The following is a 17,464-nucleotide window of genomic DNA, read 5'->3' on the forward strand; positions in this document are numbered from 1 at the left end:
GCTTCTTAGGAGACATTTGAAAGCTTGGCCAAGTGGACAACCAGGAAGCGGGCTACTTGTCTCCCACTGGCCTGCCTCAGAGGGGGCCTCTGGTCCTGATGCCAGGGCTCTCCTCCTCTCTCGTGGCCATCAGAAGGAAGCTGTCCTGCCTCCCTCTATCCATTTTAGGCCTCAAAGCTGTGGCTTTGCTGGGAGGAGGCACAGACGCACCGCAGGAGAGGAGGTGCTTGGGCCCAAGGCCAGTTTGCTGGGCTGGTCTTACCTTGTTTACTGTCTCTGATAGCCTTCTCTCTCCAGAGTGAATGAAACCCAGCTCACCCTCGGTCCTCTCTGACCTTAGTCCTGATGCACATTCCAGGCCAGGACCACAAGCCCTTTCTCTCTTGTCATGGGTGTGGTCTTTGATGAAGTCAGGCTTTCCTCTTTCTGTAAGGATGCCCTTGGCCCACAAGTGAGAGCTGGTGAGCTGTCTCAGCCATTCCCTGCTCTCTAGAGAAGACCCTGCATTGGACCAGCCTCTTTCTATCACACTGCTGGCTCCAAGTTGAGGCCTGTGAATCCCTGGGGCAAGGGGATGCAAATGCCCCCAGGGGACAGGCTGAGCTCTGTGCCCATCCTACCTCCTCATGCTTCCTCCTGTATCTGGCCACACTCAACCAGGACCTGGTCCTTCACAGCACAGCCACTGCCTCTGTTGGATAAAAATATGAAGCACCCAAGTGCAGAGTCTTATTGATGCCACTTTAACATTAAAGGAAACATATTTAATTTCATTCTCTAGACCCAGGGAAGTGGTTGTCTGCAAAGGGCAAGGAGCGCCAGGGGCAGTCAGGGCAGAAGTCAGATCCCGTGCAATCTAATCAAGCTAGGTCTGTGAATTAAGACGTTTCAGAGGATGGCATGGTTATTTTCAGAAGATCACTAGGAACAAACAGGACTGCGTATTCTTTCTACCCTCTGGTCTGAAGCTCCTAAGAGCTGTAGAAAGCACTGTGGAAGCTATCACAGAAGAAACAGAGAACAGAAAATGGGAAAAGGCAGAAATGTACACCTCCTCCTTCATTTCTGAGTTAGCGTTGTTTGTCCAAAGACAGATTTTATAACTATCCAGACAACAGCAAGGAATTTCTAGAGAAAAAAAAGTGTGTGTGTGTGTGTGTGTGTGTGTGTGTGTGTAGCTTACTGATACTGATCCAGAGAAAGGGAAAAAATGAAAGCAAGAAAGAGAAGGAAAGAAGCTAGAATGCAGGAGAAAAGAGACCGATAATGGAGAGGGAGGGGAGGGGAAGAAGGACGGCGGTGTGCAGAGGCCGGCAGGGAGGCTGTGATGAGCCCACCAGAGCCATGGCAGAACCTTCTGGCTGGGCCAACACCAGCGTCTAGTTGGATTATGGGTCGTCTGACTTCCTCGCTGTGACACTCGGTTGACTCCCCACTTGGGTGAGCACAAGAAGCTAGAACAGTTCATTGTAGTTACAAGCAGACCCAGGTGTGAACACCACACAGATGCACAATGGCAGTGCTGAGGTACAGAGCAAAGGGCGACCGGAGGTTTCAAAAATTAACCTTGCTGATTCTAGAGAGAGCCTTCTTATAGGGGTAAACATTTTTCTTTAAAACACAGAGATATTTACCTATCATGTTAAGTCAGTTTATACTTGTTTGTTTTTGTATTTTTAACCCCAGATGAGTCGTCCCTTTGTGCGTATGCAGGTACACACATGCTGGACATTTCCTGATTGGGGGTTTTTAAGGTGGTCTTATAACCCAGTCACTCATTGGCAAAAAAACAAAAAACCACGAAACAGAAAAAAAAATTGAGAGATAGAGGGTTTTTTTGGTTTTTTTTTTTTTTTTTTTTTTTTTTGCAGGTTTGGAGATGGAACCCAGGGGCATTCAACCTCTGAGATACAACCCCTGCCCTGTTTTTTATTCTTTATTTTGAAACCGGATCTCACTGAGTTGCAGAGGGCCTCACTAAGTAGCTGAGGCTGTCCACCGCAATCCTCCAGTCTCAGCCTCCCGAATGCTGGGATGACAAGTGTGCGCCACCACGCCCGGCTAAGAGATAGAGATTTTCATAGTGGAGAATATGCTTTGTACCTGTGTATTTAGCTATTTAGCACTACGCTTTTTTCAGCTACCCAAATATTTATTTCTCCTTATGCATACAAAGTCAAGATGAAAAGATGGAAAAGATACCGGAGCCTTGTGTTTTAGGAAAGACCTTCTTCTGGAGGAGTGCTAAGTTGGCTATTTTATTTCTTTAAATCTTAGTATTGGAAAAAGAGTAAAAATCTCAAGCATAGTTCTGGTCTCTTCCCTCACTGCCCAGGATAAAAGGATATAAGATACAGTATATAACTCTCTCCAAAATAAGAAAATGCCCTGCCTAATAAAAATCATGCTTAGGTTGACAAAATAAACATGCTTTTGGTATGCTGCAATGCTTAGCTTGCATATAAACCAAAGAGTCCCCTTGTTAAATGACTCTCCACCACATTTTGAAACATCTCCCTGATTCCAATGACTTCTATTTTTTTTTTTTTTTTTTTTTTTGTAGCTGGGCTCCAGAAGTATAAGCATACGCTCGCATCTTAATAAAAAGGGAAGAAGTAATCACATGAAACTTGATAAAAAAAAAAAAGAAAATGGGCCTTGAACATTTCCTCTTAAGCACTATTGAGGAATTATAATCTTGACATGAAATATCAGAAAATAATCTCAAAACATTTTTTGCATACTTACCCAAAAAGCAGGAAAGAAACTTGTCTCTAATAGAGTGTATTGAAGATGTTCAGGGCCAACGTGAGTAGAGGGAGATACTGGACTGTTTCCCTCTGAAACGCAGCATCTACACTGAAGCACCCTGAGCGTTTCCACTCTTTAGTCTCTTTTTCTGATGAGGTTGTATGAGAAAGCGCACTAGAAGCAAGAATTGAACTGATTCTGTACCATAGACTAAAATAACATAGCTTCCCTTTCTCTACAGTTGCACCGCTCCACAGTCTAAGATATTAACCAGCTTAGTTTCCTGCAGATGGGATTTCAGAGCACCCTCCCCACCCTGCTGCCCTAAAGATGCTCTGCAATTTAAGGCGAATTTGGAGGTGTGTGTGTGTGTGTGTGTGTGTGTGTGTGTGCACAAATACAGGTGCACAGCCTCCTACACAATCTAAAGCACCTTTTACATTTTTCCATGGGAAATTTGTGTTCACTGTGCAAGGAGAAAGATAGTAGACATAGTCTGCAGAAAGCTCCCAGGCCCGATGTGAAGTGCACCCTGGAGACCCCAACTGTCCCCTGGTCCCGGGGGTTTCCTGAACTCTCTCACCCACCCCTGCTGGCCCTGTCTCCTCTGTACCTCCAGCCCTTCTTCATTGTTCCTGTTTAATTTTCAGATTTGTGCTCTAGATACAAATTTTTACCTTGATTCTTCCCCCCCCATACACATAAAAAACCCCACTGTTTGTGAGCTTTATATATTTTTTTTTATTTTAGAATGATTGTAAATAGAGATCACTTATATTTTTCAGAATAACTTAATTAGAGTTTTTAATTTTGACCAAATTATAATGTGAATACTCACAAATTCACCTGAGAAAGTAATTTTTAAAAGGGAGGCACACGTATGTGCCGTCTTTGCCAATTTATTTAATTTGTTCATGAATAAAACAAACTACCATTCAGTCTATGGTGATGATTAAGTACACATGGTATTCTTTATAACTACTATATTTCATATAAAATATATCAGCATGATAAATACGTATACATATATGTGCTGATCCCTACTCATAGCTTGTGTAAAGACGTACACATATATTTCATGTGTCCTAAGCAAGATACTCCAAGGCTACCTCTTTGTTGTGAAATCTCTATGTCTGGAGATGTCTGTGAGGGACAGCACGGGGTCTCCCTTCAAGGGTGCTAGGAAAGACAGCATCTTCCTCTCGAAGGCACAGCTGGGGCAGAGAGGTTGGTGAGAGCCAAACTTTCTATTTGTCTAAAAAGGACGGCTTCTAGAACTTAGTGGTATGGCTCTTATTGTTGCTTGGGTCTTCAAAGTGCAGCTGGGTGGGGAAGCTTTCTAGGCTTTGACTTGGTTTGGGTACCGGCTTTAAAGGAAAAGTGCTTTTATATTACTTTCATGGTTACGTTTGTTTCTCCCGAGTCCAGGAAAACCACCAGTGGAACACACGCACAGAGCATGCGCGCGGTCTGGTTTTGATTAAAACTCAAAACCACCACCTTGACTGAGTTTGGGGAAGGGCGAGGCAAGGAGGGACTTGGGGGTATGCTTTCCAGCAGCTGGGGCTCCCTCCAGCTGAGGCGGGCCTCCTGCCGGGCTTTCTAGCTGGGGGAGTCATGGCAGAAGCCCCTGGACAGGTGGCCAAGAAGCCTGAGGCCTGAGGCTGCAGCCTGCTGTGCCGGGAGGCCGCCTCCCATAAACACAGAAACTGAGTTGCATCCAGGAGCAGGTAGTCTTGGGAGGTGAGGGCGCCCTTGCCTGCTAGGGAAGGGAGCCGCAGATTCTCTGGCAGGTCCTCCTGGTCCCCCTCCTTAAATCCTGGCCCCTCTGGTGCTCAGGATGGGGCCGCCCGTCCCAGCCTGGAAGGCGCAGCGCGGGAAGGATGAGAGGGCAGAGCTGGGATGGGCCTGCCAGACCGGCCTTGGCCAGGACAGAGAAAGAGGCCCAGGGGTAGGGCGCCAGAACCCAGGGAGCTGGGAACTGCAAACGCAGTTGTAGACTCGGGAAGCACAGTTCGCGAGTCTCTCCACGCGGGGGCGCTGAAGCACGTTTCAATGCAGCAACATGAGTTAAGGCCAGGCCCGAGTGGGGCGCATCACTAGGGTCACCGCGCCCCTCGCGCTCCCCTGGAGGTGGGGGGAAGCTGGGGAGGAGCCAGCTTTGCAAAAGTTGCTTGCGTCCCCAAAGCTTCTGCCTCTCCCTGGATTAACTGAAAATGGAAATGGAGTTCGTGCTGCGCGCTGGCAGGCTGGCAGGCGCGGGGAGGAGCGTTCTGGGATCTCTCCTGAAGCTCCGCTAGGCCTCGGGAGCCTGCCTCGAGCCAGCCTTCCTTCCCTTCCTCCGGAGGGCAGGTGGAGGGAACAGGCTGTTTTCTGAGGCATGGGTTTGGAAGGAAGGGGGCCCGATCTGAACCTGAGCGTCCAGACCCCCAGTGCAGCCTGGCCTCGTTCCCGCCCAGCATTCCCCAGCTGCTGCGCCCGGTCCCTGAGCACCCCGGGCCCCGCGGCTCAGCGTCTTTGTGGTTGTATCAAGTTAGGCAAGAAAAGCTGGAGGAGAAACCCGAGGGGACCGCGGAGGGAGGCTGCTGGGCGCTGCAGCAGAGCCCAGCCACGCGCGTGGACCTGCACCCTGGGGGCTGCCCTCAACCCCCGGGGGTCCGGTCTCTCCAGGAGCACCCTCTGCGCGCTCAGGGGCCGGAGCCCTCCCGCTCCCACCCACCCGCACCCCAGCGGAGCGGCGCCGCCCCCCTCCCCGCGCCAGCTCTGGCCCGCCCAAGGGGTCCAGCCTCTGCCACCAGGCGCCAGGCCCGAGGGGGCAGCCCGGCCACAGGCGCCAGGCTCGCCGGGCTGCGGAGGGAGGAGGAACCGCGGGCCCGGGGCGGGAGCACGGAGATCGCCCGGGGTGTGCGCCGGTCCCTAGGTGGTGCCAAATAATGGGGCCTAGGCAGCTCCCTCCCCTCGCCTTCCTCGGTTTTGCCCCTTCCTTCCGTGTCTGTGATGAGGCCGTACGCGGCCGCGGCAAGGAGTTGAACAAATAAAAGCCCAGCGAGCGGAGAGCGAGCACCCGGCCGGCCGCCCGCCCCGCGGAGGGCGGAGGACCGAGCGCAGAGGCGCGGGGACCCCGGTGCGCGGAGCGGCGGCTGGCCTCTCCTCTGCACGTCCTCCCCAGCGCCTCCTTTTCCTCCCTGGTTCTTATTCTTTTCCTTTCTTTCTTTTTTTTTTTTTTTTTTTTTTGGCATTTTCTCCCTTGGAGGGGGTGGGGAGCGGGAACCGGGAGAAAGAAAGCAAAATATTAAAAAAGCACCCAAGACAGCGGGCGAGAGCGCGCAGGACCGATGGCTTCGCTGTACCAGCGGTTCACCGGCAAGATCAACACCTCGCGCTCCTTCCCGGCGCCCCCGGAGGCCAGCCGCCTCCTGGGTGGCCAGGGCCCGGAGGAGGACGGCGCCGGGGCGAAGCCCCTCGGCCCGCGGGCGCAGGCGGCGGCGCCCCGGGAGCGCGGCGGCGGCTCGGGCGGCCGGCCCCGGTTCCAGTACCAGGCGCGGAGCGACTGTGACGAGGAGGACGTAAGAGCTGGGAGGGCGGGCGGGCGGGGGGCTCGGCCGGGGCTGGCGGCCGGGGTCCCTGGGCCCCTCGGCCCTCCCCTCCCCCACCCGGAGCGCCCACGGACGCTCCTTAGCGCCCGAGCCGGGTCAGCGCCGAGGTCCGGAGCGGGCTCCGTGGCTGGAGAGAGCAGCCTTCTGGAGCTGCGCCTGCTGGGATCCCGGAGATACTGGGGGGTCTGTAGATGCCTGGATGCCCGCGCCTGACCGCAGGCTGCCCCGGGATCCCAAAGAGGGAATTCGATACGTCTGTGCTTACAAGTTGATAGTGGCTTATTCATTATCTTATTTATGTTCCTGCTATGAGGCTCGGGGAGCCCTCTCTTCTTTCACCAGCCTCTGGACTCTGTCTGGTACCCCTGTTAGCTTCCCCACTCTGTCCCTTGACACAAATGGCCCACACCCCTTTCCTACTTCCCCCAGATACTTTTTCCTCCCGATGGACCTGGGAGTGGTGATGATCTTTTCTGAATACACGTCTAACACCAGCCTTGGACCCAACCCCTGTCCCAAGTCCAGCCCGATTTTTGCGCCCGGCCCCGCCCATCTGGGCTCCTAGGCTTGAGACAGCAACTCTACCTTCCACTGGCCCCTTCTTGAAAACTTCTTCTAGGGCTCTGGGCTACACTTCACAGGGACAGAAGCCTGGGTTTCAAAGGTTGAATTTGCATATCACCCTGGTAACCCATGACTCCTGCAGGGCACCCCCAGGTTCCCGAGGTGCAGAGGTCCCACCACCTCCTGTTAATCCTTCCAGCCCTTCAGAGCTGTTGTGGGGCCCCTGAAGAGAGGAAACTCGTGTTTTTCTTTGAATCATCTATTCCCAGAGAAAGACAAAAATCCCAGACAAGCCCTCAGACAGGCAGGTCTGCCTTGGCTGGTGGAGTCTTTGGAGACAGGCGAGGAGGGTTGTGTTTAGAAACTACTGTGTGTGGGGGTCTCCGAGGAAGTTCCCTTGGGGGGGGGGCTTTTAGCAAAGTGGCACAGCACCTGGGGTCCTGCACAAGCCATGGATAGGCCCCCAGGGGAGGGCATTTTCTTGCACTGAGCAAGTGGTGGTGGCCACTAAGTAAGTGTGCTTAGCCTTGGGTCATATGCCACTTCACTATTGGCATTTCTTCAGTGCAAGAGCTGTGTGTGTGTGTGTGTGTGTGTGTGTGTGTGCGCGCGCGCGCTCTCATAGGGATAATTCTCAATGGCCAGGACTTACACACTGAGGGGGATGAGGTTGTTCCTAGCAGTGTGTGTTGTGTTTCATGACACCGAATGTGGAGGCTTTCACAGGTATTCCAGAAGTTTGTGGGAGGTGTGGTTTTCACACACACGGGCTCACAAATGCACAGCCCTGTATTGTGTGATGCGTACGATTGTCTTATTTGCTCTTGGGTCATTTCCAGACCCGCTTCCCCCAGTTAGAAGAGATATCAGAGACGGCCTTCACTCCACTGGACTGGGTCCTGAGAAAAATGCACAAATTCTTCAGACAAGTGGTTCAGGGAGCTGGAATCCTTGGAGAGGGGTTTCTAGGGAAGGGCAAAGAGTTCTGGAGTAATGGATTGCTGAGGGTCATGGGAAGATAGCTGGGATACCGCACAGACAGAAAGGTGTTTTGCTTGTTTTTGCCTGAAATCTGAATTTAAACTATCAAATCGTGGATGTTTGGCATGAGATCAGAGCAACTTCCCCAAACTGGCTCTAGGTGTCACTAGGAGAAAGGAGAGGCAGAACCCTACTATTTCTACTATTCTGCTGGTCTCCACCCATCTTTTTTGTTTTAAATTTTAGCTGGGAGTATGTATTTCTTTTATTCATTTTGGCATATGTCTAGAATTACTCCTCCAATAAGCATAAGTATTGAACACAAATCAGGGATTTAGAAAGTACAGATGATTTCCACTGATAGAGACCTAAAGAGCATCTTTTTGAATCATTGAGCCTGACGTCAGCCGTGCTTCCTGGGAAATACAGAAGTGTGTGTATGTGTCACATGCATGTGAGTGTTGCATAGTGTGTGCATATATATTAGTGTGTGCATATACATTAAATATATATTTAATTTTCTGCATATCTATATCATGTTTATAAAGACGTGCATATATGCACACACAGGGTCATAGTCAGTCCACATCTGCAAAACTGCATCACATATTTCCTACAAAATAATAAATATGTAGGATGGACAACATTAGATCTCTGATGCACAACATGAAGATTATCGGTAATAAAACTGAATTGTATGGGCACAATGGCACATGCCTATAATCCTAGTGCTTGGGTGGTTGAAACAGGAGGATCACAGGCCCATGGCCAGCCTCAGCAACATAGCGAGGCCTCAGCCACTGAATGAGACCCTGTTTCAAAAATTAAAACAAAATAGAGCTGGGGGTGTAGTTCAGTGGTAGAATGCTTCTGAGTTCAGTCACCAGTACCCCAAACTTCCCAACATACACACACGCACACACTGTATATTGAATGAGATCTGTGCTAACTGAATGGATTTTTAACTGATATTGTCAGAAAATCAACAAAAATGTAGCTAAGGACGGTGATGAGTATCTATAGTAACCTTACTACTGATACAGAGCTTGTAACTTTCTCTTGTGTACCTTAAGTATGTGCAATGCAAGTTAATTAATTTATATGCTGCCTCAATTTCTTAAATATTTTGATATACTTTTCTCAGAAAAGTTCTCAAACATGATATTATATGCAAGAATTTCTTAAAACATGAATGTACATTCCAAACCACATTTCTTCCAGCAACAAGTTTCAATTTGGTTGGGAGCTACTAAATGTTTTTTTTTTTTTTTTAAGTCATTGTGTTTGAAAACTACTTTTGAGACATCAGCCCTTGTCAAGATTGAAGAATATCCAGTGATCACTCTGCTGCCAAAATTGAAAGCATATACAATTTATTGAAGCTATGCATTGTGTATGATATACATTTTGAGATTGCTGAGAAACCCAGAAGGGAGAAAAGCAGACATCTGTGCTCTATTAAGCCGCTTGGGAGCTCAGGCCTAATGTGGCGCTGTCTGTGGTTCTGAAGCATTCTCTTCCCAATGACTTTCAGGACATCTTCTCCATCATGTTCACCTGAGCAGTCTCAATCCCAGGCTGGTGTGTTTGTTCCCTTTTTGCTTAGGAAAAACTCCCAGTTCACAGAAACAGCCTCCTCTCCACGGTCAATGAGGCCATGGCGTGCGTAACACCCTGGGGCTTCGTGCCTAGTGTCCTTCAATCTAGAAAGGGAGAAATAAGATGTAGTTATGGGCCTCTGTGCACGTGTGTACATGAACATGCTTGTAGATGACAAGTATTTAATATTGTCCACTAAGACTCGTGCAGATAATATTTACAACATGTTCGCAGGTGGATCAAGTGCAGAGGTTGACTGGCCAGTATGATCCAGTAACGCGCTGACTAAGCTGAGTGTGGAGGTACACATCTATAACCCCAGCACTTGGGAGGCTGAAACAAAAGAATCGCAGAGTTGAGGCCAGCCCCAGGAACTTAGTGAGACCCTCAACAACAAGACCCTGTTACAAAATTACAAGTAAAATAGGGTACAGGGTGTATCTTTGAAATAGAAAGCCCCTGGATTCAATCTTTATTACCAAAAAAATAAGATGAAGGAAAACAAACAAGACAAAACACTGGCTAAATGCATACACTGTATTTATAAGAAAGGGAACTCTCAACCAGTGTAGCTTCAGAGATCTGTTTTGACTGAGTCAGTTTCAAGAGACAGAGTCTGACTTTGAAAAAGAAACAAAGCCAGGCTGTATTTTCTATCCATTTCTTTTCAAATTTTAGATTTATTTAAATATAAGGTCTATTATTTGAAAGCCAGGCGTGGTGGCGCACACTTGTAATCCCAGGACTTGGGAGGCTGAGACAGGAAGGTGGCAGATTTGCAGCCAGCCTCGGGTATTTAGTGAGGCCCTCTGCAACTTACTGGGACCCTATTTCAAAATAAAGACTGAAAGTTGGGCTGGGGGTGTAATTCAGATGTAGAATTCCTCTGGGTTCAATTCCTAGTACTGCAAAAAATAAAATATAATAAAGTTTATTACTTGGGCATCTTCTCTGAGGAACCAGTAGCCATTTTGATTTCAAATGCATTTTTTAGGTTTGAAAAATAAGTTGAGTCTAAATAAATTGTGTTCAGAGTGACATCTGATGGACTGTAGCAACTTTCCATTGGAATTAACTGTGAATGATATTTGAATTTTATGTTCCAAGTCATGTCCATATTTGAACATTTCTTTAAAATTTCTTAAGGACTTTGGAAACCTGTACATTGAGTGGGCTGTGGTTTTTTAAGGTCACACAGATCATCTCTGTTTTATTTTATTTATTTATTTACTTATTTATTTAATGGGACTGGGGCTCCTGGAAGCCCTTCTACCTCCAGGCTACACTCCCAGACCTACTTTTATATTTTTATTTGGAAACAGGGTCTCATAAGCCAGCGAGGCTGGCTTCGAACCTGTGTGATCCTCCTGTCTCCGCCTCCCAAGCACGGGGATTACAAGCGTGTGCCACCACGCCCGGCTTATTCTTTATTTTTATGATATGTGATTTCCTAACAATTCAAATGTTACTATGACAGGAGAGAGACAGACAGACAGAGAGGTGTGTGTGTGTGTGTGTGTGTGTGTGTGTGTGTGTGTGTGTGTTTTACTGGGGATTGAACCCAGGGACATTCTTCCTCATAGCTATACCCCAACCCTATTGTTGGCTTGTCCCAACAATATTGTTGTAGATGTCCTCAAGGCTGAGATTATCCTTTGTCAGCCTCTCGAGAACTGGAATTTTAAAAGAGCAAGCAAGTTGGTCCAAAATGAGATCTAATGACAAACTACTGCTCGTGGCACCTGTCAGCATGAGGGGCCAGTTTCCTTATCTCATATACTTTCTACAGCCAACCTACCTTCCCTCCCTCTACCTTCTCTCTCGTTGGTGTGATATCAACATCCTGTAAGTACGTGCTTGGTATTGATCAGTCTCATGGCTGATTTCATAAATAGCTGCCTCCACAAATATGCTCATCTACCTATCACTTCCTTCTGCTCCAATTTTAAGTATCAAATTTTAATTTCACCTTATCTTTCTACCTTATGAGAAAAAGACTCAGGCTTTCAGCTGCCTGCTTGACCCCAGGAATCTCACCAGTAGTTTAATAGTGTGTCCTGAGCGAATCTCAGGAACAGGTCTGCAGTATCGCAGGGTCTTTTGGGTCTTTAACCGAGGAGGCATGTGGGGTTCACCTGCCAGGTATTCCTTGAACCAATACTGCCCAAAAAAGTGGCTGCCGTGAAGTACGAAGAAATGGTCACTGAGTGTAAGCTGCTGCTTTTACTAATGAGAGCATCCCTTTATCTCTTCCTCCCCGCCCTGGAGAACAAAGATTGTCTTCGCTGGTCCGTCCCGTTGTCCGCGCCTGCTTCCTTCTCCTATTTTCTGACTTCTCAAGTGATGGCTCCACGCTGAGGCCACTCGCTTGCCATCCGCAGTCCTCTGCTCCTCATCTTGGAGCCAGACTTTCATTCCGTGCTTTCTTCCTACAGAAACTGCACACAGAAGGCATCCATGCCGTCTCACCTCCAGTGGCTTCCTCCTCCGTCTTGATGTGGTGGCTTTTGCTGAGGGTGCTCACCCGCCTGCTCCTCAGACCCTCGGACCTCAGGCCTCTCACGATCCTGTGTGAATTCGCGCTCTGTCTCCCTTAGAACTCCGCCTTTGAGTGCCTCGGGAAATCGTTTGTGCTCCTATGCTTTAAAGTTTTTGCCTCTACTATTGTATTCTTCCCGTTTCATGTGTTCTTTGTGAGATAAATCGTCTGCCTTTGTACAAAGAGGGCCCTGAATTTCCACAGCTTCTCCATTAGGAGATGGTCAGTAGAGCTGTATGACTCTGAAAATACTTCGCATTTCTTCTGTAATCATTTGCTTTTATATTTTACAGAAAGGGAGAGTTCTAGAATTGCAAGGACCTTGGTGGTGACCATCTTGCTGTCTCTTCTATGCCTCTGTGCCACCTGCTAGGGTTTTGAGGTGGTGGCAAAGGGCCACGTGGACCCAGTCGCTGGCTTTCCTGTCCCTCCCCTCCTCTCGCTGGCTGCTTATTTCACCGCAGTTCCGAGCCTAGTCCCTTGTCTCCACCCTCACACTGCCAGGCTTCCCACCCTAGCATGGCACACAGAGCTCGTAAACACATACAAATCCCATTCTCTCTGGGTCTTGATTTCTTTCTTGGAGCATTATTTCACTAGTTAAGTTTTGAAGTGCCTTAAGGCTCTGTAACACTACATCGTATCAACCTGCTGGATAGGATAGGCTAAGATTTGAAAAGTAGGTTTTGTGCTTCAGAACATATATTTAATAATACGTAGGAAGTGTTTACTGTCCGAAACAGCATCACAGTAAAAGCATTCTCTTAGATAAAGGGAATGCTCTCTTAACCTTTTAATTCAATCTTGTATTAGTAAGACATTTGCCAAAGTTATACTATACCTGTATAACAGGATTATCCAAAATTCTGCTTTCCATCCCAGCACAGAGAATGTAATCATAACTAAGAATCTGTCCCCGTTTACAGAAAGTCACCAGTGATATACACAAGGAGGCAGTGCTCCCTGGATGATGGCTGGAGCCAAAAATAGCAGGAGGAGCCCCTTCGTTCTGCAGCACACCTGCGGTGTTTACAGCACGGCTCTGTGCATCTCATCTCACCTCAGTTACCTTGGCGAGGGAGGAAAACCACTGCAACAAAGGGCTCAGCTTTTAGCTTGAAAAATTAATAAGGGTAGGCCTAATTGGCTTTCCTTTGGGCGGGTCAGTTGTCAACTGTAAACTATCGCAAACACATTTAAATGTGTTAACAAGCCTTTGCTCTCCAAAGCCAGCCCCAAAAAATGTGTCTGTGAAAAAGGGACATTATATCGGCCCAGTGGATTTGAGCTCTGTGCTGGCAGTAAGGGATTTTGAGGCGGGCATGAAAGCCAACTTCAGATGGTGTGCTTTTCTAAATTGCTGCCAGGCACACATCTTCAAAATTCACTTGTGTAAGTTGCCTGTGGATTTAAGGAGGTCTGGAGTATTAGAATAGCACAATATGATATTTTTGACAATGGGGTTAGCTCCTTTTTTCATGTCGAATCAATAATCTAGTATAACAAGGTAGGCAAGTATTATTTCAGATGTTTGTTTGGGGCATTATTTTCTTTATAAAGCTGAATTTTTTATAATTTCTTATCCAGAGCTTTTTATCCTTTAGAGTCAGAATGATTAATGAGTTTAATTTTTGCAAGCAACTGGCAGGATTGCTGAGTAAGATGTACAAGCTGATTGTATATAACCCTGTTCCTTTTAATTACTCTGATGATAACACAGCATTAATCAGCACATGAGAAACGCGTCTCCTCAGTGTGCGGTATTGATCCTCTCGTGGAGCCTTGCCTATAAAAATAACAATCGCCATAATCCTTTTGAAATTAAATTCTGCAGTAAATTTAGTGTTAAGGGCACCGAGGGCACATGCGGCACATTACAGTTTGCTTCCAGTTCACGCCCATTGTTCTGATTTGTAGATGGACAAAAATATATTCAACCTTTCTCATTAACCAGTCTTGGAACTTTATCTTTCAAATTATTTAGCAGTCTGAATTTATCCTAAACAGAATATAAAAAAAATTGATAGCATCTAATTTTACAAATTGAGAGGACCACAAGTAATTATGTGTATAATATTGGGGAAATCATTTGAGTTCTCTAGACCATCTACTTTTCAGAATATGCTTTTGCATATAAGGTAGGGAAATTAATTATATCCTTGAACTAAAAATATATAGATATGAGCCGAGTGTGGTGGCAAATGCTTGTTATCCTAGTACTTGGGAGGCTGAGACAGGAGGATCACATGTTTGAGGACAGCCTCAGCAAGTAGTGAGACTCTCATCAGCCCAGGGAGACTCTGTTTTAAAATAAAAATTAAGACGCCGGGCGTGGTGGCGCACGCTTGTAATCCCCGCGCTTGGGAGGCAGAGACAGGAGGATCGCGCAGGTTCGAAGCCAGCCGCCCGCGCTGGCTTAGGAGACCCTGTTTCCAAATTTTAAAAAAATGTAAAAAATAGGTCTGGGAGTGTAGCCTGGAGATAGAAGGGCTTCCAGGAACCCCAGTACCACCAAAAAAAAAAAAAAAAAATTAAGTAGGGCTGGGGGTATAGCTCAAAGGTAGAATGCCCCTGGGCTCAATCCCCAGTACCACAGAAAATGTATAGACATTGTAAATTATAGCAGTCTCTATTTTATTTCTGAATGGGCTTGACTGCCGGGGTCCAGCCCTAGCAAGAGTCGAGGTTCGTGTGTTGGTGAGAGGAGAGCCGAGGTCGAATGAGAGAAGGGCTGTCACAGGAGACCAGGTTCAAACTTCTCCGCTTTATTCAGGATTTGTTACAATTTTTATATTTTCTTTTTTGGCAGAAAGGCAAGGGCATAGCCATGCAAGCAGGAACTCCAAGGACAGGAAAAGTTTTATTGTTTACAGACTTCAGGGCAGGGTGTCAGACATTTTAAATAATCATAGTATGCTTTGTCTCCCTTCACAAGGCTGACTCAAACTTAATCTTATACAGTGGCCCAAACTAAGGTCAGTTTGAACTTAATCTTTGGCCCAAACTTTATCCTTGGGAAAAAACCTTTGCTGCCTGAGTCTCTCATAGGCCGCTGCCCATCAGTTTTAGTTATAATGTTTATACATAAAATTCCAGTTATACATATTGATCCAAATAATCCTAAAATAATTTTTTGAAGAAAGGAGTGCTAGACATACTCCATGGGGGATCTACGCCTTTGCGGGTCCCCTGATCGAGCTTTCTCAAGATCTGCAGGAGATGCTGTAGCCCTTGACACCTGCCAATGAGGAGCAACCATTTTCCATAGTAGTATCAAATGTTCCTTGTAATGGAGTGAGGTGGAGCCCTGCCATTGGGCACCAGAACTGTAATGGAGTGAGGTGGCGACACGGGTTCTTATTCTTAGATAATTTTAGAAAGAAATGCCCAGAATTATACTGCTGTAAGCTCAAGTAATTCTTATTATTACAAAGGAAAGAAAGAAAGGACAGAATTATTAAAGCACTGCATCAGAGAAATGATGTAGTGAAGATTCTTGAAAATAAGATACTGAGGTTTTAAATACAGAAGTTTTTATAAAGATTCATTATCTCCCATCCTGCTTAACCAGTAGTCTGACCAGACATAGGTGTGGGTCTGCCCATTATCTCCAGTGCAAGGTTTTTACTATGATTATGAGGATTTGCTATCTCCCATCCTGCCTGACCAAAAGCCTTCTTCCTTCCCTGATGCAGGTGTGGGCCGGCCCCTCGTCTCTGTTGCGAGTCTTTGTTAAGACCAAGATGTATTACTTGAATAACAAAGTCAGAGGTCCCATGATACCTTCCCTCTTTGAGGAAGGTCTGTACCATCCTCCCGTGTCCTTGAGGAGTTTTAGCCTATCTTCTAGAAGTTATTTATTATATAAACTTGTCTTTAAAATATGAAGGCCCTGGGCTGCAACTCTTTTGTGTACTTACTAATCACGTTTGGCACTGGGACCTCTGCCTCCCCCTCCCTGTCTGAGTGTCTGTGTGGCACCCAGGCCCTGACTACTTTTTACATTTTGAAATTAATATCAGAGCAATTTTCCAATACCGGCATATTCCCCATCATTTCTGGCCTCGTTTTCCAATAGTTTTATCTCTTCTCCAGCATATATTGCTTCTTGCCACAACCATATGCATTCTAAGCATAGGACATATTCAGTTCTGTACATGATGGTGAACACACACACACACACACACACACACACACACACACACACTGAATAGTTCAGAAAAACTGGAAGCCCCCAAGGCTTGTGAGGCTCAGGTGGCAAAGCTCCAGTTGTGCGCCTGTGCGGGCGCTGTGGAAGGCAGGCTGACGGGCGGACCCAGAAGGAATGTACCAGAAGAGGGACGCCCTGCACCTGCCAACAGAATGGTTCTTATATCTTTTCATGTTTCATTCTAAAACATGAAAGTCTTTTGTTTAATTTTTCCTAGTGCATCATAAGTGTCCATCATAGGGAGATTCAGAGTGACACAAACACACATGCATACAACCCTTGGTGTTTCCCCCCGGCCCCTCCTGATCTGTGCTCCTCCCGCCCCCTGCATGTGAGTGAGGCTGGTAGCGATGCAGGCCTGTATCTCCAGGGCATTATTTGAACCGCGTCCTTCTTCATTCTCTTTCCCCTCCCTCCCTGCTTCCCCCCAGCCTCTTCCTCTATTCTGCAGGTCTCTCTCTTCATTTATCTCAGCTCCATTTTGCTTCCTATTTCCTCTCTAGCTTCCAGGAGAGAAGACACCCCTTGGCTTTGTGAGACTGTCTGATCTCATTAGCATAACACTCTTTACTTCCATCCATTTTCTTGCAAATGATAGAATTTTGTTCTTTTTAGGGCTATGGTTATCTGTTTGTCTGTTGATGGACACTTAGGTTGAGTCCATAATTTGGCTATTGTGAAATGTGCTGCTATAGACATGGATATGTATGTATCATTTTAGAATTCTGAATTTTAATTTTTTCAAAGACTTCAAGGAGTGGTGTGACTGGGTCATATGGTAGTCCCATTTCTAGTCTTTTGAGGAACCCCACACTGATCTTTATAGTGTTTGTACTCATTTGCAATTTTCATTTTTTAAAAAAAATTGCAGCTGGGTGTGGTAGCGCATGCTTGTGATCCCAGCATCTGGGCGGCTGAGACAGGAGGATCTGGTTCAAGGACAGCCTCAGCTACTACTTAGTGAGGTCCTTTGCAACTCAGTGAGACCCTGTTTCAAAATAAAGAATAAAACTTAGGGCTAGGAGTGTTGCTCAGTGGTAGAATGCCCCTGGGTTCCATCCCCAGTACTGAAAAAAAAAAAAAAAATCATGAAACTCACTTTCAGTCAGCCCTGCAAGTGTATATAAGACATTTAGAATATGTCAAAACTCAACCTGTCCTTGGCTCAATGGGAATGAAAAACATGTACATGTATATATACATTTATCTTAAAGAAACCAAGGA

General features: G+C 46.8%; 1 protein-coding gene across 3 annotated transcripts in view; it reads left to right on the forward strand.

Annotated features, from left to right (window-relative positions):
• Positions 1-17,464, forward strand: part of DPP6 (dipeptidyl peptidase like 6) — a gene marked incomplete at both ends in the record, with an annotated part of 1,069,233 nt that overhangs the window by 313,531 nt on the left and 738,238 nt on the right. The window contains one exon of one of the 3 annotated variants that reach the window (XM_080701135.1): positions 5,930-6,317. The exons of the other annotated variants lie outside the window; for them this stretch is intronic. Within the exon in view, the coding sequence (XP_080557261.1) occupies positions 6,087-6,317 (231 nt within the window). Of the gene's footprint in view, positions 1-5,929; positions 6,318-17,464 lie in introns of those variants that run through there. 3 annotated transcript variants of the gene reach the window in all.

Source organism: Muscardinus avellanarius (assembly GCF_963383645.1).
Source record: "Muscardinus avellanarius genome assembly, chromosome: 9".
NCBI lineage: Eukaryota > Metazoa > Chordata > Mammalia > Rodentia > Gliridae > Muscardinus > Muscardinus avellanarius.